At 42.2% G+C, this 27,833-nt stretch overlaps 1 protein-coding gene across 1 annotated transcript in view; it reads right to left on the bottom strand.

Moving 5' to 3' along the window:
- The window catches only part of LOC124716706, a 267,069-nt gene that overhangs the window by 82,093 nt on the left and 157,143 nt on the right, over positions 1 to 27,833 (bottom strand). The window contains exon 2 of the mRNA XM_047243251.1: positions 22,300 to 22,531. Within this exon, the coding sequence (XP_047099207.1) occupies positions 22,300 to 22,528 (229 nt within the window). The 5' untranslated portion in view covers positions 22,529 to 22,531. The remainder of the gene's footprint in view (positions 1 to 22,299; positions 22,532 to 27,833) is intronic.

Raw genomic sequence — 27,833 nt, 5'->3', positions numbered from 1 at the left:
TATAACTTGGAACTACTTAAACCTAACCAACCTAAGGACATCACACACATCCATACCCGAGGCGGGATTCGAACCTGCAACCGTAGCGGTCGCGCGGTTCCAGACTGAAGCGCCTAGAACTGCTCGGCCACTCTGGCCGGCTTCAGGTTAAGAGAAACATATTTTAAATACAATCTAAAGTACGTAATTGAGGACAGAGCTTATGAAATCGATCTTCTCTCTTATATGATATTTTCTTTCATTAGTTTATAAAATGAGTAACAACATGATTAATTACAGGCGCGGAGGTACGAATAAAGCGGAGGCGAGAGCTACTTTTGCCGTTTGCGCTTTCGCTCTGGAGAGTCACTCTGGGTCCTTCATGACGGACAGACCCGCATTTGACCGCTCTGATGAAATACTAATTTTATTCATTCAGTAAGTACTTTTACAGTACAGTACACCGCTTCAAGTGTCTGGAACAGCAGTTGAGTAGTGACAGGTTATTTCGCAATTTAATACCCCAGTAAAAGCATACGTGAGGCCATGATTTTGATTGTGTGATACGAAGTCCCATCGGAACTGTGATGAACGTTACTACAGTAGTAGTACATCGTATCGCAATCAAGATGCGGTCTCTTCATCATGTGTAAGTGATTTCTTGCATGGCTCGGTGCTGGTGTGACCTTACGATAAGTCTTCAAGGTTTTACTGTACGCAAGATGGCCGTAGACTCGAATGCAGTGAAACGAATCCAAACTGAATGTGTAGGGTGGTATTCTTCAGGCGAGCGGGTGTTTGTTGTTGCAGCTCCATCATTAGAAGTCCCGTATGGCACTGCAAAATTAATTGCTTAACTGTGAGTGAAACCGGTATCTAAATTCTGCGTACGTAAAGAGAGGACAGTTTTTTCTAGAAGGGGCTAACTTATATTGCATTGTTCTGAAGGATAGAGCCTGATTCATTATGAAGATAATTTATGAACATAAATGAAAGATATGTCATCATATGATGCGTAAGGGAAGACGTTAGCTTGATACTCTGTCATTTGTGTGCTCTCGGATTAACTACGGGTGCCAAACATTACTGTAATAGCAATCCTTTGCAGCTTTAACATGTGCTTTATTGGAGGACACTACGCCTGTGAATTATATTTTATTTATCACGGTAGATTCGTGTTCTTATTTGCTGCAACACCCTTTATCATTCCAATATTACTTGGTTCATTTGTTGCTTCCCAAGATTGCTTACAGTGAGTAGCATCGACAGCGGGATTGCAGGACTATCTTTGAAAGCCAAACATCTTCGAGAAATATAAAGGTCGTGGTCTGTGGTGCTTACGACGTGTAACAAACGTTAGGTGGACGTTGGCTACTTCGCGACCAATTTAATAAATATATGTGGCACTAAGGGTCTCAAGTGACTAACCACTGGCACCGATACATTGATAATAGCATGCAACTCATGTTATATTACATTCCAGAGCATTCAGTTTAGTCATAATGGTAGTCAGGTGGAATAAATCTCAGAGTAATAAACTGCTCCACCGACGCTGCTAACTTCCTTACCATCTCTGGCTTCTCCTCAGCAGCAGCAGCAGAAGTGGCAGCAGTGAAATCTGGCAATCGCCGGTACTTTGTGGATGCCATAGACTTGCGCCCCACATCACACTTAGAATTGGCAGCTGCGGCCTCTATAAGCTTCACAGCTCCGTCCACAGGTCAAGTGGAACATGGCTCCGACATTGCACCATCGCAGCGACACCATCGCTGTGGTGGGAGACGAATTCACCTGTAGCTACTCACAAAGGAACCTCCCCATCACACCCCCCTCAGATTTAGTTATAAGTTGGCACAGTGGATAGGCCTTGAAAAACTGAACACAGATCAATGGAGAAAACAGGAAGAAGTTGTGTGGAACTAGGAAAAAAATAGGCATAATATACAAACTGAGTAGTCCATGTGTAAGATATGCAGCATTGATTCGATCTCCAAAATTCCAGGACATGTTCAGATTTGCTTGAACATATGCAAGATTTAACGGTCTACACACGTAAAAATTTGAAAACGTTAAAAACATGTTTTGACAGAACACAGGGAAAACTGAGCGACTGTGAAACTGTTGCATTCATTTGTTGCAGTTTATGTGACAAACTCTTATGTTTTCATCACTTTTTTTTGGGACTGATTATCACAACCACAAGAAAACCTAAATCGGGCAAGGTAGAAGAATCTTTTTACCCATTCGCCAAGTGTACAAGTTAGGTGGGTCAACAACCTATTCCTGTCATGTGACGCACATGCCGTCACCAGTGTCGTATAGAATATATCAGACGTGTTTTCCTGTGGAGGAATCGGTTGACCTATGACCTTGCGATCAAATGTTTTCGGTTCCCATCGGAGGGGCACGTCCTTTCGTCTACTGATCGCACAGTTTTGCGGTGCGGTCGCAAAACACAGACACTAAACTTATTATAGTGGACAGAGACGTCAATGAACGAACGGACAGATCATAACATTGCGAAAATAAAGAAAGTAAAATTTTCGCTCGAGGGAAGACTTGAACCAAGAACCTTTTGTTACGCAGGTGCACACGCTAACCACAGGACCACGACGAACCTGAACTTACACTATCCTTTATGTTGCCTATCTTGCAGATGGACTAGTCAGTTTGTATATTTTGCTTATTTTTTTCATAGTTCCATACAACTTCTTCCTGTTTTCTCGAGTGATCTGTGTTCAGTGTTTCAAGGCCTATCCACTGTGCCAACGTATAACTAAATCTGAGGGGGTTGCGATGGGGAGGTTCCCTTGTCAGTAATCTACCTCACAGGCAAGAGACGTTGAGATGGCTAAACCTAATCTTCAGCATCTCAGGCAGTATACCTTCCTCCAAGGTGGAGTCAGTACAAGTTGGGGCTATTCCACCCTTGGTGTGCCTCTCAGGCGACTGAGTCGGAGAATGCTATATTTGTCAATGACAGCAATAGCAAATTAGGGGACAAGGTTTGTTAGACTGCAAGTGACGCTCTGCAATCCTGACTCCATGTAGGATCACGTGGATCATATGTCCTCAGAATGGAATACGTAAGTTCACACAGCTAAGCACAGAATGATCCATATGTTTGCTCGCTCGATGTTATTTCACTATTCTCCAAACGTATTAATGATGGATGCTCTTGCCTCTCTGGTGCACTCGTTATGGATTATTGTGCCAGGCAGACTCTTTCTTGCTGTTTAGCAACGCCTTTGCCTGGACTTGGTTCTGAGCATTGGTCTTGCAGTCTTTGAGTAAATTGCTCTTTTGCTTGTGTTCAACGCCTGTAACATGCAGCAAATCTCAACAGTACCGCTAGTATGCACCAAATCTCAACAGTACCGCTAGTACACAATTCGCTTAAACAATAACCATGCTACATGATGTTTCAACCCACCCAGACAGCCGTGCATGTTAAAATGCCTCTTCTGGTTAGGGGAGGTGCACTGGGTCCTGACAGAATGCGCCTAGCGGATTAACGATGATGGTTGGTGTGCTGGCCAACCTTGATGAGGTTTTTAGGTGGTTTTCCACGTCCCACTAGGTGAATCCCGGGCTGGTGCCCACGACCCGCCGCAGTTACACGATTCGAAGGCATTTATGAAACTTCCGCTCACATTCTACCTGAATAACAATACACGCACACAGTTGGGGTACACATATTTCGTCCTGCGGGGTAACGAGATGGTGACAGGAAGGGCATCCGATCACCACGCCAAAGCCCTTAGTTTCCGTGTCAACACTGCGCCGATGCGGGACAAAGTCACAAGAAGAAGAAGAAGATTGTACTTCATGTTCCAGACCAAGGACTTCGAACTGAAGTTAATTTACGTCATCTCTGCTCTCCATCTTGAAATACAGCGCATGTACGTTACATTACATGAACAGGTCGCTCATTTTGTATATATTTAAATATATAATGACTCTGATAACCAGCAAAGATAAAAGGATCACTGTCGCAGAGACACCTATGAAAATGGAAGCCTGGACGCTTCCTGCCACTAGAGGGCAACATAACTCTGGGAATGTCCCCCCACACCGTGCACTCAGTTTCAACGTCCATCCAAAAGCTACCCATTACTTTTTCTGTCAATTAGAATGCCTACTGAGAATCAACAGATAGCATTTTGTATATCACCAGTACAGGCATGTCTCAAAATCAGAAATCTTGAAGTATATGAATAATTTCCTTCATGTTGTCTCTTTCCTGCAGGAATTCAGCCCAAACAATGTATCGGTCCATATTCCAACCTATCCAGCCTAGTTGACCTACTTTCCCGCCATCAGTTCTACTCTTCCACAAATCCTGTCAGCTGCACCACTCATTCCTGCAGACACACGAATGAATAACATCGACATGCTGTTGTTAATTACGAAAACACATTCGAAACTTGCCAAACGTTAAGAAAAGCCGAGACTAGTGCCATACATGCATCTGATTTAATTCTACAACACCTATAAATTCTTCACAGTACTGGATAACATTCCATCAGCTCACTGGAAGTCGTTTCAGCTCCAGTACCCACTAAATAACACCCACCCCTGCCTGACAATTTGATCGATGATTATTACTTTGCATCCTTTCTCTGAAACATCACAATTCCTGATAACCCTTAGTATTATTGCTCCCAATTCCCTACAGTCCAAGAACTTACTGGCATCACCGACTTATCACTTGTCTTCAGTTTCCACTGCTTGGAGTAAATAACACATAATAACCCGATTATAGCAATGACACTAAAAAAGTATTACATAATAATCACAATGTTCCTGGTTAAAGGCATGGTACCTATTGACACTTTATAGAATGTCTTCCCTCTTTACTAGTAATCGTTAAAACCCTGTATAATATGACTGTCTGCGTGTGTTGCTCTGCTGAGCTGTAATATACGTCCTTAAACCAAAATAAACTCTCAAATGAAACTACTCTGTACTGCGCTGTTAGCCTTCTCTAGGTGTTTAGTAAGGTCTCAAAACGCTTTTCATTCCAATTTATTCATAAGCAACTAAACCAGCTTCTATCCCTTCCTATTAAACATTGTTTATTCTACCCCAAGTTCTTCTCTGACGAAAAGCTCGTGGAACTGGACCATTCCTATGGAAACAGTTCAATGAAAGGAATTTCGCCATTTTGTGTCTCTTCTCTGAGAAGAAGCCTATGATTGCATATGGCATTCTGGTCTCCTCTTCAAACTTCAGACCCTCTTTATTACAACGTCCATCCTTCGCTACCGCGATGCTCTATTCACTCTCCAGTTCTGCATATTAGATACAACGCTGATATGTCTATTCCTCTCCTCCAATTCGCGAATCACATCATGTTTTTGCCACCTACCCTGCCCTCGAGAAATGAAATTAGCGTGACCTGCTCTATCTCAGTTAGGTCATAATGTGCTGCTACCACTAGCTTATCTAGACAAATACTTCCAGATCGTAGGCAATAACTATTGTACTAACCGTACATAGACTCTGCATTGATGACTTTTACCCAAATATTTATAATCACCATGTCGAAGGAACTAACACACAGAACTATCTTGGACTCAGTCTGAATTTTAAAGTGACGTCGAAACTCCATTTACGTTTACCATCCAATACGAAGCTCAGAATAAGCTAGAACTACTGACTGGACGAACATGGGATCGCATTCTTCCAATATCTTCACTTATGCCAATGTCGCGTAGATATTTGTTTCTCAAAAGAGTGGTTCAAATGGCTCTGAGCACTATGGGACTTAACTTCTGAGGTCATCAGCCCCCTAGAACTTAGAACCACTTAAACCTAACTAACTTAAGGACATCACACACATCCATGCCCGAGGCAGGATTCGAACCTGCGACCGTTGCGGTCGCACGGTTCCAGACTGTTGCGACTAGAACCGCTCAGCCACTCCGGCCGGCTATTTGTTTCTCCAAAGTCTAATCACTCTATGAAAATCCTTGCACAACGCTTACTCTACCTTATTTCCCAAATACTGTATGTTTTTCATCCCTTACACGAATTTTATACCAGCTCATTAACTCATACCCCCACCCCACGCCCCTTTCACGGGTCCCTCTTTTCCGCGTCCACACATAAAGCATCTCCTACAAACGTGACTCAAAAAGCCCCACTATATCGCCGCCAGTCAGTCCTGATACATTCCCACGTCTGGACCAAATCATCCCACTTATTCTGCAGCTGTACTGTCTCCAATGCTAGTTTAGTAGATAGTCACTGCCAGAAAATAAGATTCGCCGTGATATTAGTCTCTCCTATCAAATCTATTTACTTCTCCCTACACCCTCATCCCTCCCCTCTATTGGAGGTGAACCCCTTCCCATCCTTCTCCTTCTTTTCGTTGCCCTAATCTGACCTTCTAAACACAGATTTTTGTGTTCTTCCTAAAATGATCTAGGTAAATTCTGGGATTGTGCCATGGAAAAGTATTTGTTCCAATTGAGTTTGCTCTTATCTCCGATATCTTCCTCGTCGACCGGATGTTAAAAAGTATTCTGCATCAGCTTTCCTGAACACGAGGAACGTTAATATTCTTTTCATTTTTCATCATTTTGCTCTCACAAGGGCAGTCACATCATCAGTATGTGATACAGAAGGCCGAGAAAGCCATCCCTGACGAATAACAGCTCATGTGGTACACTTTTGCGCCCTTAGCATGCGTAAACCCTGAAAAATATTCATAAGACTCACCATAAATCAGCATCCAGTTTTCTTTCAGAATAATTTAGACGTTGTCGACTCACTGTTCAGTTTAGAAACCTAGTCTTTCTCACGTTTACGCCACCAATTCGTTTCTCATTGCAAATAGTCTATTCATAGCAAATTGATGTTTACCACATAAGTCAGATACAAAATGATCGCTGTAAAGGCAACCTCCTTGTGGCTATGTCACCATAAATTTTTATAAGCCTTCACAACTTTTTTTCCCTACTATTCAAAATTCTATCAGTTCAGTCACTCTGGGAATTCCTTTCCACATGATGAAGGATACATATAAAGATTTCGCCCATCACTCGAGCTCGCGAATTCCTCTGAAGTACTCAGTGGTAGAATATTGTAGGGTCTGACCGCACCCCATCTCGGTAAAAACAGTAGTCAAAAAGAACCTGGTTACCTCTACATCTAGACAGTCATAGAACCGCTATCTTAAGGTAAATGGGCCACACCTCCAGTAAACAAGAAACCTAATGGCTCACTCAGATATCTTCTTCTTCTTCTTCTTCTTCTTCTTCAGTAGCTCTACAGCCCTTGGTGAGCCTTGGCTTCTTCAACAATCTTCCTCCACACTTCTTGGTTATTTGCTGCTCTTTTCCATCCCCGGACTCCCATATTGGTGATATCCATTATTACCTCTTTGATCCATCTTCTTCTAGGTCTCCCTTTTCGCCTAACTGAATGGATCATACCTTTCATCATTTTCTTTGGAATTCTATCCTCTGCCATTCTCTCCAAGTGGCCTAGCCATCGTATTCGCTGTGATTTCACAAATTTTCTATGTCCCTGCCTTGTATTAACTCTTGTAATTCGGCATTGTAGCGTATTCTCCAGCCTTCTTCCTCCCTTATTGGCCCATAGATTTTGCGTAGTATTTTCCGCTCAATGCTTCTTAGAGCATTTTTATCGTGTTCTGTCAACGTCCATACCTCTGAGCCGTATGTGATAACTGGGCGGACTAGGGAATTATATATTAGCAGTTTAGTTTTTCTTGTAACAAGGCTATTTTTGAAAAGCTGCATATTTGCAAAGTAAGCTCTGTTTCCTGCTTGTATTCTTTCTCTTATAACCTTTACAATACTGTTATCATTTGCTATTAGGGCTCCCAAGTAATTAAAAGAGGACACTCCATTGAAGCATTTCCCATTGATGTTTAGGTTTTTAGGGGTTCTTCCGGCCTCAGATTGTGACATTACCATATATTTTGTTTTGTTTTCATTTACTATGAGGCCAATTTTTAAGGCTTCTGTTTCCATTGCCCGGTATGTTTCTAGGAGTGTATTGGTATTTCTTCCTACTATAGCAATGTCATCAGCGTATGCACATATCTGACTAGTTTTCATCAATATGGTGCCTCTTTTGTTGATTTTATTTACTGCACTATGCAGGGCTATGTTGAATAGGACCGTGGAGAGACTATCCCCTTGCTTCACACCTTTATTAAAGTCAAAGCTATCACTTGTTCTGCTAAGGACCTTTACTTTTGCTCTTGTCTCTGTCATTGTCATTCTGATTAGTCTTATTAATTTAGCACATATTCCAACTTCTTTCAGTACTCTGTATAGTTCTTGCCGATTTATGCTGTCAAAGGCTTGTTTGAAATCGATGAATAAGAAATAAAGATCTATATCATATTCATAGAACTTTTCCATCATTTGCCTTATCACAAATATTTGATCAGTTGTTCCTCTGCCTGGTCGAAAGCCACACTGATATTCCCCTAGTATGCCTTCTGCACACTTCTGTATCCTTTCGTTTAATATACTTGTGAAGATCTTATAAGCTGTACTTAGGAGTGTTACACCTCTATAGTTTTCACATGCTGTTCTGTCCCCTTTCTTATAAATGGGGACTATTATTCCAATTTTCCAATTATCTGGCATAGTTTCTGTTTCCCATATATCTGATATTAGTGTGTGCAGTTCCTTTATTACAGCCTCACCACCAGTTTTTATTAATTCAGCAATTATGCTGTCTTCCCCAGGGGCTCGATTGTTTTTTGACTTGTGCACAGCCTACTCTGCCCATCTTCCCACTATCTGTTCTTCCTCCCTTATCATTTTCCCATCTTTACTGGAGCAGGCCGTTGTTTTTGGTTGGAATCTATTCTTCATTTTACCTGTGGCATGATAGAACTTTCTTATTTCACTCTGTTCCTTTAGTTCTTCTAGTTCTTGAAATTTCTTCTTATTCCACTCTTTTTTCTTTCTCTTGCACAGTCTGTTAGCTCTTCTCCTTAATTCTTTATATTGTTCCACATTATTTCTGGTTTCTCTCTGTAGCACTTTTGTTCTTGCCCTGTTCTTTCCCTCTATTGCTGACCTGCAATCTTCATCAAACCACTCCTGGGTTCTTCTGTTCCTTCTTATGCCTATTATTTCCTCTGCAGCATCCTTAATGGCTTTTTCAAACCTGTTCCACCTTTCATCTACTCCTACTGTGGTCTCTTCATTGCTCAACTTTCTGCTTAGTGTTACTTGGTATTTTTTTACTTCATCAGGGATGTTCAGTTTGTCTGTATTCCATTTCATCATCTTTCCCATTCTGTTGCCCTTTGTTAGTTTCAGTTTCTCTCTCAAGACTGATTTTATCAAAAAGTGGTCTGAATCACAGTTTGGTCCTCTGCAGCTCCGTACATCCGTAACTGACGTGGAGTGGCGTGTAATCACTAAAATATGGTCAATTGATTGACTACTCCATTGGCTGCAGACTTCCAAGTACCCAGATGGATCCTTTTATGTGGAAAGCAGGTACTTTTAATAATCATATTATTCCTTGCTGCGAATTGGCATAGTAAGTCTCCATTCTCATTGTTTTCTTCATGTAGTGAATATTTTCCAGAAACTCCATACGGATGTTCATTCCTCCCTATTTTTGCATTAAAATCTCCTATTACTAGCATCAGGTCATATTTAGGTACTGCACAGCATACTTTTTCCAAGTCTTCGTAGAACTGTTCTTTAATTATATCCTCTTTTTCCTCTGTTGGTGCATGTGCATTAACTATTGATATATTCCTAAATTTACCTTTTAGTCTGAGTCTGCACATCCTTTCATTTATAGGTTCAAATTCTAGAAGGCTTTTCCTAACTTCCCTAGTTATTATAAACCCTGTTCCAAGTTGGCCTGTTCTTTCTTCTGGTCCACTATATACCAATGAGTATCTGCCCATTCCCCTGCCATCTTATTTCCTGTAGCCCTACAATATCATATTTGAATTTTAAAATTTCATTGGCTATTTATTTCATTCTTCCAGGCTGAAGCATTGTCCTCACATTCCGCGATGCTATTGTTAGATCCTTTATCTGTTTCCTTTGCCGGGGTCGTGATACATGCTTTCCATCCAGTTTCAGAGGCTTCTGTTGAATTTCCGTAATATTCTTTTTTTTACAGTATGGGGTTATTAGCCCCATGCCCAACCCCCAACCTGGAGGACCAGGATTTGTATGAGGTTTACTCCTCTAGGGAAGCTGGCTTCACTACGCCTCTAGAGCCCTCCCTGCCCTATGTTGTGCGACACACTTTGTCTGGCTCCTCTGTCGAGACCAGTCCGGCTTGGGAGATCCTGCCAGTAGCTATGCTATCACCGGCATAGCTCTCGACTTCACCGAAGCACGCAAACCCTCCCGCCCGGCACTGAAGGTGCCTACTATAAGGCGGTGTCCCCTGGGAGGGTCACTCAGATATCACATGCTAGAAAAAGCTCGCTTTGAGCATTGATCTTCAACCCCAGTGATAATCAACACCTTGCAGTTGTAGATATTCGCTCAGCTACACGTTTATTACTAGGGAATGAGTTGAATGAAGAGCTAGGTATGATTAAAGACATCGAGCAGTTCGTACACGTCTGTAACAAATACATTCCACATTAAAAAGCTCCCCAAGGTACTTTTTTCCCCTTTCCACATAACTATACGCTATACGGAGCGAATAAATAGGACTTATTGCAATTTTGTCATATGATGACATGGTTGGAGACCATGGCTGTTATTTGAAGACAAATGTTGGTGGTGTTGAGACAGCAACCAGACACAAATTTATTTTCAGTTCCTTTATTCAAAGGGTACCGTTACCGGTTTCGAATCGTTATGATTCATCTTCAGACGGTTCATGCTTTCATTCCAACGTTTTTTTCACAGATTAATGGTCCTAAAATATAAGTAATACATAATTATAAGCACACCACACAGTTTGTTGCATTATAGATTTTCGGTGGATGTGACTTATGTGAAATGTCGGTTTGGAGTGTTTGTTTTCATCACATTCGTCCAACAAACGTGAATACATTTTCACTGCATTCTTATCGTTGCAGACGTAAACTTTTCTCGCTGAACACTTTAGATCTGACACAGAAAAGATTTACAGCACACACCACATGTTTTTATACAATACAAAGTGCTTACAAACATAAGAGTGACAAAGATGCTATGATATAGCGTAACATCATGAAGATGTTTGGAAAAAGATCATAAATTCTCTTATGCAACTGAAACGCTTTTTCCACTAGTACAGAGAGACACTGATTTTGTGAGCTTTAGAGCGAATACTGTTACATTAATTACAAAGTATTAGGACTTAGTTGGTTCCTTTCTTAAATCATTGAGGTCGATCGCGGCTGATGCGTTGTCCGGCCTTCCATTTTCCGTTAACATGACCAAGGATCTCCCTAAGGCCATAGTAACAAGTAATGAGCCCCTAATTCTCAGATATTTCAAGATTTTGCGGGGACGTGTTATCCACCACTTCACATACACCACCACAATAATGGCAGTGAAGAATAGATGTTGGTATTTCAAGTAGAAACAATCCCTACTAACTGGGAATGCATGACCAGAGTCAGCCCTGCCTTTATTTCTTACTATCTATTGCACTACATTGGTAAGCAACACAAGGCCAGCTGAATTACTGCACTGAGGGCAGCTCAGAAAGCTCTTGCACCCGTGTCCTAAGTCTCCCCACAAGAATCTCTCACCTCATTTCCGCCCTGGTGCCCTGGCATCAATGTGCATTTTGGAAAGTCGACATCTAAGATACCCACCATCTTGGAAGCTGACCCGTAGCTGCTACGTATTATAGTAGCTACCTATGATAATGTCCGGAAGCGCCATCAGTATCAGCTCCATTTATAATGGTCTTACAAACAAACAGCGCTGCTGCCCCGCCCCAGTAGGACGAACCGCACCACAGCAGGTCCAGTTGACGTCGCTCATGGAGTTACTTCACAATTAGCGTGGGTATCTGCTCCTGACAAAGGGTTTAGCCGAGCGGTCTAAGGTGCTGCAGTCATGGACTGTGCGGCTGGTCCCGGCGGAGGTTCGAGTCCTCCCTCGGGCATGGGTGTGTGTGCGTGTTTTTCCTTAGGATAATTTATGTTAAGTAGTGTCTAAGCTTAGGGACTGATGACCTTAGCAGTTAAGTTCCTTAAGATCTCACACACATTTGAACATTTTTTGCTCCTGACACATAACTAATTACTGGACTGCGTCCCAAATGACTCGAAAAGGGCACTCTCGGATCATATGCGTCACGAACAAGAACTAAAACTTTCGAACCACGCCTACATCTGACCTCCAGGATGCCAATATACGCTGGTGGCAGAACAAATGATGCCGACCTCGTCGTTGTTGAAGTCACCAATTGCAGGCAGTGGTGGCTAAAACAGTTAGGGGTTCAAAATGGACAATGCATGTGGAAATTATTTCAAATTTTATGTGAAACAGACGCAATTCTACTACGAAAGTTGACAAATGCCTTACTTTTATCACTTCCAAAATTGCGAATTTTGTTATTGTACATGTGGGGCTTGAACTCCAGTTTAAGACGTTCATTTTTAGAATTATCGTCCTACACTACATTAAAGTGCGGTGTGAGTCTCTAAGTCTGTTCAATCTGGACTTTTCTTTCGAAATCAAAGCTGAAGTTTTGCTAAGGAAACTCTCAATAGTATTCAGTTCTGAAGCTTTCAATGCACCTCCAGACATAATACTGTATATACTCAGACAATTTTTAAGCACAAGACGTGCTAATGTATATTAGACTCTTACATATTCCAGAAAAACCTGAAAAGATATGTACGTCACCCAAACAACGCTTTTCCTTTAACACCTTACTTGTCTGTGGCTTTCGGCTTCAAGATTCCTCCATAACTGTTCCCGTTAAACTGAGTCCACGTGAGTTCATAAGCTATGCTGGTGGCAGATACGAAGCTAGTCCCCAGGCAGTATCTCAATCGATACTGAACTATTTCACGGCAAGGAATACTTCCCAATTGCGAACCATGACGTGTTTGGACAATACTGTATTGTACATTTAATAGTCCTGTTTTACCATAAAGTACAGGTTGTACAAGTATTACTGGACACGTCAAAATAACATGACATAATATACACGACAAACAAAAAAGGGAAATATGTAAACATTCTTACTTTCAATGTCTGATATACATCTGAAGGAAAAATATTGTTCTTGCATACACAGAAATTCTTTTGTAGTACTTTATTGGGAATGTCTTTGATCTGCTTTTAAATATTTGCTATGGAGAAATGTTTATTCCACCACAGTGGACTACACTTTTCTGATAGGCTGATGTTCTGGGAAACTGTTGGTTGATATCTGAGTGTTCTTGTGGCATCATAATATCTTTGTTCTATATCAGTGTACCAGTTTCCAGGAAATAGTCCATAGTAAGATTGTTTCAAGAATAAACAGACATAGATATTTATAGCACCAACTTCAGAAAAATGAGGTTTACACGACTCCATATTACTAAAGCCACAAATTATCCTTAGTGTTCCTTTTTCATTCCAAATAAGTTCATGACATGAGCAGTGCTTCCACATGAAATGATTCCAAAGCGAAGCAGTGGATGGAGCTGTTCATATAATCCTTGAGCCGCTGTTTGTTTACTTGTTGTACCTTTTAATGTCCTCTGACCATAGCACACCGTTAAGAGTTTCCTCAGCAACTTTGTTATATGTATGCCCCATTTCAAGTACCGCTGAACGCACAACACAAACATTTTCTATAGTTTTTTCTCTTAACTTTGTTTGGCTACAATTTCAATGGCATTGGGGTAGATCAGTTGAGGTTATTATGTACATTTTTTCAGCATTTACAATTAGTTTGTTTGTGATGAACACACTACAAGTAAATTTATGAGAATAGTGTTGTACAACAGTGTGAAGTGGAAATTGTTGGGTAACACGCTTGAGTGTGTTCCAAAGACCACACACACACACACACACACACACAAAATAAATCGGGGTCTGATGGCAACTGAAACCGTATGGGTGAGTATAACTATAACTGCGTAGGTTTAAGATAATAAAGCAGACTCAAGGACTGAAGAAGATGATTAGGAAAATGCGATGAAAAGTGAATTCTGTATAAAAATAACATCTTGGTATTGGATACTTTTATGAACAGAAAGATTCATTGTACCAGTTATTAGGTATAGAGCGAGACTGTTCGCAAGTTAATAAAAACACAATTTCACTCATTGCTTCCGTCATTAAGGATCCATTAAAATGTTCAAATGTGTGTGAAATCTTATGGGACTTAACTGCTAAGGTCATCAGTCCCTAAGCTTACACACTACTTAACCCAAATTATCCTAAGGACAAACATACACACCCATGCCCGAGGGAGGACTCGAACCTCCGCCGGGACTAGCCGCACAGTCCATGACTGCAGCGCCCCAGACCGCTCGGCTAATCCTGCGCAAGGATCCATTAACAAAAAACTTTGGCTTTAAGACTTTTATGAACCAATAACAAAAAACTTAATTCGAATCAAATCTATTAAGCATGAAAACTATAGGAAGATCTTTTTTAGTTATAATTATTACTGTCTGAAATGCATTTAAAACCATATCATGCTATCATTAGCAGAATCTCAATAAACTATGTTGGCTGAATGACATGTTCTCGTTAACTATAAATCTTTAATTTCATGCATTTTAGGAACGACGTGAACTCCTTAGAAAGTAAATCTCTGTTCTTTATTAAACAGTTGCCGGTGCACTAGTTTACCTACAAAGTTATTTACATATAAACCTAGACTTAAACATGGATCACATGATGCAGACCTTGTGTAAAATATTATTGTGTGCTCGTAAGAGGAATGACTAAACTCTTTGACTGTCATCATGTTTGTAGATAGAATGTAGACAACATGAAATGCTTGTAGTTTCATGTAATGGTTGGGAAGGTAATAACAATCCACCTCACATAAGTTATCTAACCTGTATTTTCTTAATTTTCTCCTATACATACAAGAAAGAGAGTGATACAAGCATTCCGGAATGTGTAATCTATTTTGTGCATAACGATATTAAATAAACTCGAAATTGAGTCTTGTGCTGTTCTCAGTAAATCATTCTTTCTCGTGTTTGTGTGGTGCCCAGTGAAAACATAACTTAAGGGGTTACCCCCATGGAGCTGTGCATCTTTGTTGCAGATTTGTGTTGTTCTGGTGCTTCTATTATTGTCCGAGAAACTGCATAGTAAATTATCCACGTGTTTCAATGTGATAGTGGTTAGACGAAGTACTTCTAGCTCTCTATACGATTTCTGAACATAACCTTTTGTATTGTCCTTTACCACGTTGGTGATCACTTCGTGACTGATTCCGGTAGTTGTCCACTTGGATACTTCCACAATCCATCTCAGGCATTTGTTTTGTGGTATCTGATGTCTCCTATCATTATTATTATTATGACTATTTTTATAATTATTTGTAGGCTGTACAATACACTGAACATTTATCGACAACCAAAGGTGATAAAAATGTATATGTCCGATACAACTTGATCTGTCGGAAGCTTATTTGATCAGTTGTAAATATTTGTCATGTAATATTGTTTTATCTGACATGTTCTACACCTGGAGGACCTCCTCACTACGGATCAATTGGAATGAAAGTAAATCTAATATAATCTAATCTGATACAGAAACGAGACATGAGTATCTTTTATATATGCTAAATTTCGTCCATCCTGTCATTCGGATGCCCCACGCAGTGAGAGGTTAATCGAAGATTGGATGTTTCAGAGTTAAAAATACTACATTCGTTTTGTCTGACTTAGGGTTAATTGGTTTTAGTCTGACTCACATCTTTATTTCATCGATTTTCTTCTACAAACAACTTGTAGCTGCGCGAATCGAACTATTGATAGTCATATCCATATAGTTGGCGAATTACGCTAATGAAGAATGTGAGAAAGTTGGAAAACTGTTTATGTAGAGCCCAAATATACTACGGACGTCTCTGACCCAAGGAGTATGGCCCAAAGAAGTTCGTTTCTATCTTTTTTATGTTTCCTTTGGGTGTAAAATCTGCTTTTTGTTAGACAGCTATTCAATATTTTCTAGGTAACTATGGTATTTATTATTAGCAGTAGTTATTATCATTTATTATTATAGAAGGAACTGCGGGTGTGCCCCAGGAAAGTGCATCGAAACACTTGCTGTTCATGTGTACATGGAGACAATATTAGCAGTCACCTCAGATTCTTCGCAGATCCTCTCTTGTACTATCCCCTTAATCTCTATTAACAACTGCTCCCTACATCCTACACGTTTTGCCCTCAACAGCTAACTTCAGTAGCATGGAATTTATTCCCTGATGTTTTAAACCGTGTCCTATTATCCTGTTTATTTTTCTTGTCAGTGTTTTTCATAAAACCTTTCTACGGCGAGTCTACGGAAAATCTCCTCATACCTTATCTTACCAGTCCAACTAATTTTCAACAACCTTATAAAGTATCACATCTCAAAAGCTTCGAGTTTCTGTTTTTCCGGTTTTCCCGTGGCCAATGAGTCACTAACATACTGTGTTGTGCTACAAACGTACATTTTCAACAATTTCTTCTTCAAATGAAGGTCTGTGTTTGATGCAAGTGAGCCTCCTGGCCGAGTATGTCCTCTTTGTCTCTGCTAGTCTGCTTTTACGTCCTCTTTGCTTCGTCCGTCAAGAACGAAGGTTGAATGAAAAGTAATGCCTCCACCTTCGTTAATTGTGTTTGGATGGGAATATTTTAATAAGTCAAACGCAGAAATAATTCTTAGAATGTGATCTTTAATTACCAATATTCACTTTGCCACATAATCACTAGCCAATTGGATACATTTCTGCCAACGATGAACAAGTTTTCTGAAGCCGTCACGGAAGAAGTCGACACTCTGTTTTCGCAACCACAGTCTCACAGTTCTCTCACCGTCTTCATCAGAAACATATACTGTCACAATTGCATGGAGAAAGACATCACCTTTATTCTCGTAACGCGAGAGGAGTTCCTGGCAAATTTCAAGTCTGTGCGCTTTCATTTCAGGAGTCAGCATCCGGGGTACTCATCGTGCACAGATCTTCCGATAGCCAAGCAAAGCAATGATGTGACCCACACGTTCTTGTGAAACGCCGATTGGGATTGCAATTTCTCTCTGAGTGATACGACGCTAGTCCTGAATCAATCTGTCAATATTTTGCTTGTGAAACTCGGTGGTTGCTGTCACAGGACGTCCAAGTCCTTGTCACGCAGGTCAGATGTTCTCACCTCAACAACTTTAAACTTACTCGCCCAACGACTCACAGCACTCACATCAACACAATCACCACAAACTGGTTTCATTCTCTAATGAATCTCCTTTGGGGTGACACCTTCTGCTGTCAAGAATTCAATGACTGCACTTTGGTTACATAGCATCGACTGACCGTCTGCGCAGGGTTCCATACTTTGCACTGTAACAACACAACCGTTCAATGCTAAGGCTTCCGCCAATTGGAGCTGTAGAGAAGAGGCTACGGAACAAGCCAGTACCTGCCACATACCAGTGCTGTTGAAGAGTTACGAAGGTGGAGGCATTACTTTTCAGTCAACCCTCGTATTATTTTTCATCCCTCGTCACAGAATTATTACCTTTGTCTGCTTCGTGGTGACCAATTTCGATGTTAAGTTTATCGTTAATCCCACTTTTGCTCCTCCTTATTGCTTTTGTGTTAGGTTTTCTCTCAATCCATAGTGTGTGCTCATCAGACTATTCATTCCATCCAACAGATCCTTCCCACAGGATAGCCATGACATCAACTTCTTCTAATGAAGCATTGTCTCAAAAAATCCGCGCAAATATCCACTCAGATGCTGATAAGATTTCAAAGTGGTGGGAAATTTGCAACTGCCTTCATACGTTTGGAAGTGTAAAAATTTGTCACAGCACGAAACAAAAACTGAAAGAGACACAAGCTGGAATTATTCAGCTTATTTTAATATCTTGGTGTACTAATTCGTCGGGATATGAAATATGCACTGAGTCGTGCGTAAAGCAGGTACCAGGTTTCAGTTCAGTGGTAGCATACAGGAAAATGCAATCAGTCTATAAAGAAGATGCAACAATGGCTCCAAGCACTATGGGACTTAACATCTGAGGTCATCAGTCCCCTAGACTTAGAACTACTTAAAACTAACTAACCTAAGGACATCACACACATCCATGCCCGAGGCAGGATTCGAACATGCGTCCGTAGCAGCAGCGCGGTTCCAGACCGAAGCGCCTTGAACCGCTCGACCACAGCGGCCGGTTATAAAGAAGAGCTCTTACAATACGCTCTTGCGACCCTTCTTAGAGCATTGGTCTACTATGTGCACCTTTACTAAATAAAACTAATAGGGGTACTGAACATGTATATAGATGGGCAGCACAAATGTTGACCGATGGAGGAGCTTCACAGAGGTGTTGAGAAAACTGATTTGGCAAACACGTGAACACAGACGCAAGCTATCCTGTGAGAGCCTACTCACCAGGAGACCATACGGAAATTGGATTTTTGTGTTTTTTCATATTTATGGTACCTGAATTGCAGAACTCAAACATCAGTCACCCAAAGGAGTTCGATACAGCTCTCAAAGTTTTCCCACCATCTTTAATACCCAAAAGCGAGACTTGTTTTGACCGGCCACTTGGCTCTGGTAGCATGCACAGCTGTCTTGTAGGTGACCCAGGTTCGATCCCTGGTCGTGATAAATATTTATACAAAGGTGCTTGTTCTACGAGCACGTCCGTGAAACTTGAAACACACAAAGATTGTGTAATTTCTTTTTTAATATAAGCAATCTTTATCAAAAATCTTTTATATAAGATCGGTAACTAAGACTTTATATTTGCAATGGGATGTGGATTTTTGTGTGCGATAAGCGATTACAAATAAGAAGAGGTGCATTTCTCATAAAAATGAATATACCTCTTAATTACCACATTATTCGATGAATTTTATACTGAAATCATGTCGGTCTTCGAATTGAATGGAAAGAAACGAAAAAAAATATTGACGAAAACAAGACAGGAACCAGCGGTCCAGCCATAACAAGTCTCGAGCGCCTAAGTTTTTTTGCCATCTTTATGTATTTTACAGATGACGAAAATGTTCGAAAAGCATTTAAAAATTTGCATCGGCCGGCATCTGAACCCAGCCCCCCACACTACAGGCGAATATTCTGCAACAGTGCCGTGCTATCTGTGGAAAAATTTATCTTGCTTACGGTATTAAAGGACCTCGGAAAATTTTTGAGAGTTGCATCGAGCTCCATTGGGAGACTGGGATTTGAGTTCTAAACTTCACGTGGGTTAAATATGAAAAAATACAAAAATCCTTTTGCCGTGTGGTCCTCTTGTTAGTAAGTTTCAAGAAACAACGTAAGTGAGGAATGTAGAAATACGCTAAAAACCGTTACATATCGATTCCTTAGGGGCTACTAAGAGGTTGTAGCGGTCGTTCGCTGCTGTAGACGATGGCGTGAACATTAATGAAGGTTAATTTGAAGAGAAATGACAAAATAATATCTTATGCAGGCGATTTCTCTGTTTCCCTGAAAGAGTGCGGTTCGTAATTCACCCAACTGTCAGCTGCTGCACCGGCCGGAGTGGCCTAGCGGTTCTAGGCGCTACAGTCTGGAACCACACGACCGCTACGGTTGCAGGTTCGAATCCTGCCTCGGTCATGGACGTGTGTACTGTCCTTAGGTTATTTAGGTTTAGGTAGTTCTAAGTTCTAGGGGACTGATGACCTTAGAAGTTAAGTCCCATAGTACTCAGAGCCATTTTCAGTTCCTGCCCCGACCTGGCTCGCACCGAACTAATTCTCTTCTAGAAGGGATTCAGTTGATGGTTAATTATCATAACAGACAGGACAACAAATGTAAGTTGCTGACAAGAAAAAACGCGTATGTTCTGGTAAGAGCTGCTGTTTTCTTTCTCCAGTATCACGTAATGAAATGCCGAGGTAGCCTGACACACGAGTATAACCGTAAACTTACGAAAGCCATGCCCTGCTGCTTCTTGTTGCAGGACGAGAATATAAAATATAAATCATGCAGTCGTATGAAAGGTATTAAATTAAAATGGTCCAGCTCTTGAACAACAAGAAAGTGCGTGGTGAGGAAACACGGACAACTTTCTTCAGTAGTATGAAAGGTAACGGAAGCCAAACTGGGCACTTCAGACAATTATTCCCGTATGATTTTAAGAAAGTTCCCGGTCTACTGCATACTGAATGACTGGCAACATAGCTACGAGTGCAACTGAATGCCGGTCGGAGTGGCCAAGCGGTTCTAGGCGCTACAGCCTGGAACTGCGCGACCACTACGGTCGCAGGTTCGAATGCTGCCTCGGGCATGGATGTGTGTGATGTCCTTAGGTTAGTTAAGTTTAAGTAGTTCTACGTTCTAGGGGACTGATGACCTCAGCAGTTAAGTCCCATGTGCTCAGAGCCATTTTTTTGCAACTGAATGTGAACTCGGAGGTGAATTTAACTATCTGTAACCTCGCGAGTAGCAGCAAACGTTGCACAAATCATGCTCACCGAAGTCAAGATGACGGCTGGTCCTGAACTCACGACCATCGTAATACTCACCTCCGTTCAGATCGATCAACTAACAGCAACTGTGGTGATCTTGGCGTCTCTCGTCCCTTTCGTAGCCGAGGAGCCCTCGACATAGCAAGCTTCCGCCGGCAAGAAGAGGGCCGTATAGCTAACCTAACCAGCGCTGCGGTTACTGTTTAGCTCCTCTGCGGCGGTCAGAGGCCACTGCCCAGCAGCTGGGACAGCTGAAGTGGCGGCAAGTTCCACGAAAACGGCGGACACTCTCTTGTCCTTCCGCGGTAAATAGCCTTCGCCTGAATTTGAAACCAACAGCCTCTGCCAGTATTCAGCATCCTGTGATATTGTAGAATTTATCAAATTAGCACCTGGAAAATTCGTCCACCCGCACGAGCCCATAGTCCTCTGTTTACAGCGGCCAAAGGTGATCTCAAACCGTCGGACAGAATTGGTCTGATAACGAATAATTAAAGATTAATTGTGACAACCTAAGAAACAACAATTTAATCAAACATCAATTTAATCAACTGAGATGCATGTCAAAAGAAAAGTAATTTTGTCAGTAGCCCAAATCTGAAGTAAAAAGTATTATTGCACTCTCCCTAATGTCACTAAGTTGGGTCATGTACGGAAGAGGCGAGTGACAGGCCTTGTGGCCAGTCCACGACAAGTCCGCACTCTACGATTAGGTTAATAATTACAGTGTGAACTGAGGCGTTTAAGCAATAATTCCGTGCTCCGTACGAGAATGGAATTGGAAGAAACCTTCACAACTAGAATAAAAGGACAGGGGAGGAGGGAGTACCCCCTGCCGTGCACTTGACAGAGGCTTGGACACCTGTAGCTTTCACCCGAGAACTTGGCAGATAACCTGAAACAAAATTCTTAGGACATTGCTAACAGTAGGTTTACTGAAACTTCCTGGCAGATTAAAACTGTGTGCCCGACCGAGACTCGAACTCGGGACTTTAGCCTTTCGCGGGCAAGTGCTCTACCAACTTTTTTTTTTTCATTTTTGTTCGTTATTGATCGTTGTGTTTGGTCGTTGCGGACGTCGCAAGACATCCTGTTCAAGTCCGGTGGTTGATCCTCCCACTCAGTTTTTTATTACAGAGGCTAACCGGCTCTCTGACCGAACACGCTGAGCTACCGTGCCGGCTACCAACTGAGCTATCCAAGCACGACTCACGCCCCGTCCTCACAGCTTTACTCCTGGCAGTACCTCGTCTCCTACCTTCCAAACTTTACAGAAGCTCTCCTGCGAAAGTTGCAGAACTAGCACTCCTGAAAGAAAGGATATTGCGGAGTCATGGCTTAGCCACAGCCTGGGGAATGTTTCCAGAAAGTTAAGTTTGGAAGGTAGGAGACGATGTACTGGCAGAAGTAAAGCTGTGAGGACGGCGCGTGAGTCGTGCTTGGGTAGCTTAGTTGGTAGAGCATTTGCCCGCGATAGGCAAATGTCCCGAGTTCGAGTCTCGGTCCGGCACACAGTTTTAATCTGCCAGGAAGTTTCATATCAGCGCACACTCCGCTGCAGAGTGAAAATCTCATTCTGGAGTAGGTTTATTGTTGTGTAGTTGCTTCTTAGAGTGAGGTTCTTTTCTCGTTTTGATATCTGTACACTAACGTCTAGTAGGAAAGTAATCGTTTGTGAGACATCTACGTGGGTTTCTTGTAAGGAGAACTGGTGGCCTGCCGCACCTGTGAAGTCTCTGCCGGTGTCGAGGAAAGCAATGTCGTCGTCGGCGGCGGGCGCCGCCTGGTGGCGGTACTGGCTGAGCGCGTAGTAGCCGGAGGGCCGCGCGGGCAGCGCCAGGTCTCTCTGGCGGCGCGTCACCGCGTCCAGCGCCGTCTGCAGGCTGTCGCCGCGCGCCTGCGCCAGCGCCGCCGCCGGCAGCACCAGCAACAACACGATCCACCGCAGCTGCATCACCTGTTGCAACAAACAAGGTTTGATTACGATTCATTTGGAACTAAATTATTTTGAAAATGGGCTGCATTAAAAAATTTTGCTAGGTTCTGCCATTTACTTGGACATATGTCTTGATAGCAGAAGTCATTTGACTACGGTATGCCGTAAGATTTTTACCTACGAGCCCTACAAATTTTGAATGTCATTACATAGCTGCTACAGAAGATACTGTTCAAAAGCACCGTGTAGTTTGTACACGCGTTTCAAAGGTATGTTAGTAATTTGCATGCGATAAATGAAATGAACTTGGCTTAAAGCTCTCGAGAGATAAAGTCAAGGGAATTTCGCTTGTTTGCAACAAGTGTCGCAGCTCTGATGTCTTTTTCGGTTTGAGGTTCTATACTGCATTTGAGTTTTCCGTGATTCGCCTTAAATCGCTTCAAGCAAATGCCTGGATGACTCCTTCGTAAAAGTCACTGCATATTTCCTTCCCCATTCTTTCGGAATGCCAGCTTGTGCTCCGTCTCTAATGACCTCGCCGTCAACAGGACGTTCTTTTAGCTCGTTTGATCGTTTGCTGCGTCTCTGTTTTGATAAATTATGCATCAGTAGCATTATCAAATAGTTTCCTGATGCACCAGAGTGTAAAGATACCGAAAAACATCGAATTTGGAGCTATTAAATGCAGCAATATAGCGATATATCTACCTTTGAAATTCTTCCGATTTTATTTTCTGGTTCCAGGTGTTTAATCTTCGTTCATTCTTGTTGAGTTGTGGTCCTCAGTCTGCTGACTCATTTGACGTAGCTCTCCCCTCTACTATGCCCTGTGCAAGCCTCATTCCGAATAACTACTGCAACATACAGTAAGGTGACGGAAGTCATGGGATGGCGGTAGCATAGCGTACACGGGGTTCAAAAAGGACAGTGCATTAGCGGAGCTGGCATTTGTACTCAGGTGATTTATGGGAAAAGGTTTACGACGTGATTATGACAGCACGACGCGAATTAAGAGACTTTGAGCGCGGAATGGTAGTTGGAGCTAGACGCATGGGGCATCCCATTTCGGAAATCGTTAGGGAATTCAATATTCCGCGATCTACGGTGTCAAGAGTGCGCCGAGAATACCAGATTTCAAGCATTATCTCTCACCACGGTCAACGCAGGCCGGCCGCTGTGGCTGAGCGGTTGTAGGCGCTTCAGTCTGGAACCAGACGACCACTGTGGTCGCAGGTTCGAATCTTCCGTCGGGCATGGATGTGTGTGATGTCCTTAGGTTAGTTTTAGGTTTAAGTAGTTCTAAGTTCTAGGGGACTGATGGCCTCAGATGTAAAGTCCCATAGTGCTCAGAGCCATTTGAACCATTTGATAAACGCAGTGGCCAACGGCCTTCACTTAACGACCACGAGCAGCAGGGTTTGCGTAGTGATGCCAGTGCTAACAGACAAGCAACACTGCGTGAAATAACCACAGAAATCTATGTGGGACGACGACTAACGTACCTGTTAGGACAGTGCGGCGAAATCTTACGTTAATAGGCTATGGCAGCAGACAACCAACCCGAGTACCATCGCTAATAGCAAGACATCGCTTGTAGCATCTCTCCTGGGCTCGTGACCATATCGGCTGGACGCTGGAAGACTGGATAACCGTGGCCTAGTTAGATGAATCCGTATTTCAGTTGGTAAGAGCTGATAGTAGGATTCAAGTGTGGTGCAGAGCCCACGAATCCATGGACTCAAGTTGTCAATAAGGCACTGCGCAAGCTGGTGGCGGCTCCATGATAGCGCGGACTGTGTTTACACAGAACGGACTGAGTCCTTTGTTTCAACTGAACCATAATTGACTGTAAATGATTATGTTTGTCTACTTGGAGGCAATTTGCAGTCATTGATGGATTTCATGTTCCCAAACACCCAGATCACCCGACACGAATCAAAAGGTTCAAATGGCTCTAAGCACTATGAGACTTAATATCTTAGGCGATCAGCCCCCTCGACTTAGAACTGCTTAAACCTAACTAATCTAAGGACATCACATACATCCATGCCCGAGGCAGGATTCCAACCTGCGACCGTAGCAGCAGCGCGGTCCCGGACTGAAGCGCCTAGAACCGCTCGGCCACAACGGCCAGCGACACATTTACGGGACTTAATCGAGAGGTCAGTTTGCGTACAAAATCCTGCACCGGCAACACTTTCGCAATTATGAATTGCTATAGATGCACCATTGCTTAATATTTCTGCAGGGAACTTCCAACGATTTGTTGAGTCCAGACTACGTCGCCGACCAAAAGGAGGTCCGACGCAATGTTAGAAGGTATTCCACGAATTTTGTTCGTCTCATTTATAGCCATTTGACCGTGTTTGCGGTAATCAACCTTTGTCTCCCTCTACAATTTTTATGTCCCACACTTGCCTCCATTACCAAATTATCGAGTCCTTGATGCTTCAGGATCTTATCCTATCTACCAGTTCCCTCTTTTAGTCAAGATGTGCAAGAGATTTGTTTTTTCCTCTATTTTATTCAGTACCTCCTCAATACTTATTCGATGTGCCCAGCTAATTTTCAACAGTCTTCTGTAGCACCACATTTCAAAGATTTCCGTTCTCTTCTCGACTGCTTATGGTCCACGTTTCACTGCCGCTCAAGGCCACAATCCATTGAAAAAACCTTAAGTTGTGAATTCCTAACACTTCAGTTTATAGTACATATTAAAAATTTCTCTTTTTTCGGAAACGTATCTCTTGCTGGTGGGTTGGTTCATAAGTTCATTGCGTTTTTCCATAAGGTTAATAAACACAATGGATACACGTAACAGAAGTGTTAGTCACCGATAATATATTATCTTTCGCTATTTCCAACAGTTTGCCAACGCTGGGGTATCTTTTCGATTCCGCGACTTTTAAAATCACTTGGTTTTTAGACGAAGAACTCGTCGATCCATGTTCGTATTTTCATCCGGAAAGGAAGTTCCTTGAAGGTTGTTCGATAGAGAGCGGAAAGAGTGAAAACCTGTTGGCGCACGATCAAGTGAATATGATGGGTGGGTATTGACTTCCCAACGCAACACCTACATAGAGATTTTTGTCAGTCTAGCAGAATGCGGGCGGCGTTAACTTGGAGTAGCGTCACTTCACGCATCCTTCCTGTAACACGTCTCAGTTGACAATAAACGTCAGCAATGAGGGTTACTCCTTGGGGAAGCAATTCGTAGCACGCTATTATACAAATTGTGGAACAGCAATGGTAGGGCGTACTACGAATTTCTTCCCCAAGGAGTAACCATCACAGCTGACATTTATTGTTAACAACTGAGACGTGTTGCAGACGCAGTTCAAGAACAACGACCAGGAAGGCTGCGTGAAGTGACGCTAGTCCAAGATAACGCCGCCCGCATTCTGCTAGATTGACAAAAAACACTATACAGGTTGGGAAGTCACTCCGCACCCACCTTATGCACTTGATCTTGCGCCCCCAGATTTTCACACTTTCCGCTCTCTCTTCACGGTGTAGATCTCGGAATATTGAATTCCCTAACTATTTCCGAAATGGAATGCCCCATGTGTCTTGCTCCAACTACCATTCCGCGTTCATAGTCTCTCCATCGAACAACCTTCAAGGAACTTCCTTTCCGGATGAAAATACGCTCCGAACATGGCTGTTTCACCAGATGCATAACATTATCTTTTGTGGAGGCGTGCAGGTCTTTATACAGAGAACTGCTGTTTTATTTGGTCTCAGCCATTCCTTTCCTTATATTAGCATGAAGGCACCGTTTCTCGTCACAATGGCAGCCCGTTGATTTTTGTTATTTTGGCTTTGAGCATGCGACACCCATACACCAGATTTTTGAACCATCCCTACTGCATGAAAATGACGCATTACGTTGGAAAGATCACATTTCATCACATTTACTAGTTCTGAAGTACACTAACATGGGTCATTGCGGATTAATGCGTTTAAACGATCTTCGTCAAAAACTGAAGGTCTTCCTGAACGTGGAGAGTCACTTATGTGAAAACGATCTTCTTTAAAACGAGAAAAACATTTTCTTCCCATTCTCTGCCCAATGACATTACCCCCCTACACTGCGGATATGTGTCTGGCTGTCTCCATTGCTGTCATCCCTCTACTGAGCTCAAACAAAAGAATATGTCGAAAATATTCATTTTCTAGCGTCCACAGCTCCACGCAGTATCTCCAAATGACAAATTGATAATACGTAAACTCAAATTGCAACAATGAACTAAGAATAAAAAATGGCAATCGATAAATTTACCCATATCGTCAGGAATGTCAACATGGAAAACAGAAACGATACGAACTTGTGCACCAATCTAATACAACCAGGCTGCATTTTATATTCTCCCTACTTCAGCCGTCGTCAATATTATTCGTATACATTACTACTCATTCTCCTTACCGTATGCATTAGAACTATGGTTCCTATTTGAACTACTTTAACAAAGCGCATAGCCGGCAAGCGTGGCCGAGCGGTTCTAGGCGCTACAGTCTGGAGCCACGCGACCGCTACGGTCGCAGGCTCGAATCCTGCCTCGGGCATAGATTTGTGTGATGTCCTTAGTTAGGTTTAAGTAGTTCTATGTTCTAGGGAACTGATGACCTCAGAAGTTAAGTCCCATAGTGCTCAGAGCCATTTGAACCATTTGAACAAAGCGCATACATAGTGTGCAGGTTAAATTTGCTCAAATTTTGTATTTATTCAACGAATTGACTGGTAGCACACTCTCACACCAGCAAATTTGTGTAGCACACGTCGAGTAAATTTGTGGCCATACGATCACAGAAATCAGAAATCAGCTCTATGATATTAACTCTTTATTACAAAGTATGTCGATATTTTTCACCGCTCAAAGAGTCTATTACTGGTACGAAAAACGTAATTAACATTTTTAGTACTTGTAAAGCAACTTTTTCTCGTTTGGCACACCTGTGGCTGCAAAAATTATTCAACAATGCTGTTATTAATAAATAAATGCTTAAAAACAGGGCTAGCACATATAATAAAATTATGGTCTTAACGAAAATGAAACAACTGTTGCCGGTCGGGGTGGCCGAGCGGTTCTAGGCGCTACAGTCTGGAACCGAGCGACCGCTACGGTCGCTGGTTCGAATCCTTCCACGGACATGGATGTGTGTGATGTGCTTAGGTTAGCTAGGTTTAAGTAGTTCTAAGTTCTAGGGGACTGATGACCTTAGAAGTTAAGTCGCATAGTGCTCAGAGCCATTTGAACCATTTTTTGAGACCTATAGTGGAGGATCATACATTTACGTCACAAAAAACTTGGTTCAAAATCAG

The sequence above is a fragment of the Schistocerca piceifrons genome, chromosome 1 (genome assembly GCF_021461385.2).
Source record: "Schistocerca piceifrons isolate TAMUIC-IGC-003096 chromosome 1, iqSchPice1.1, whole genome shotgun sequence".
In the NCBI taxonomy this organism is placed as follows: domain Eukaryota; kingdom Metazoa; phylum Arthropoda; class Insecta; order Orthoptera; family Acrididae; genus Schistocerca; species Schistocerca piceifrons.
The sequence above is the reverse complement of the archived record's forward strand: the minus strand, read 5'-3'. Positions and strand labels throughout refer to the sequence as shown.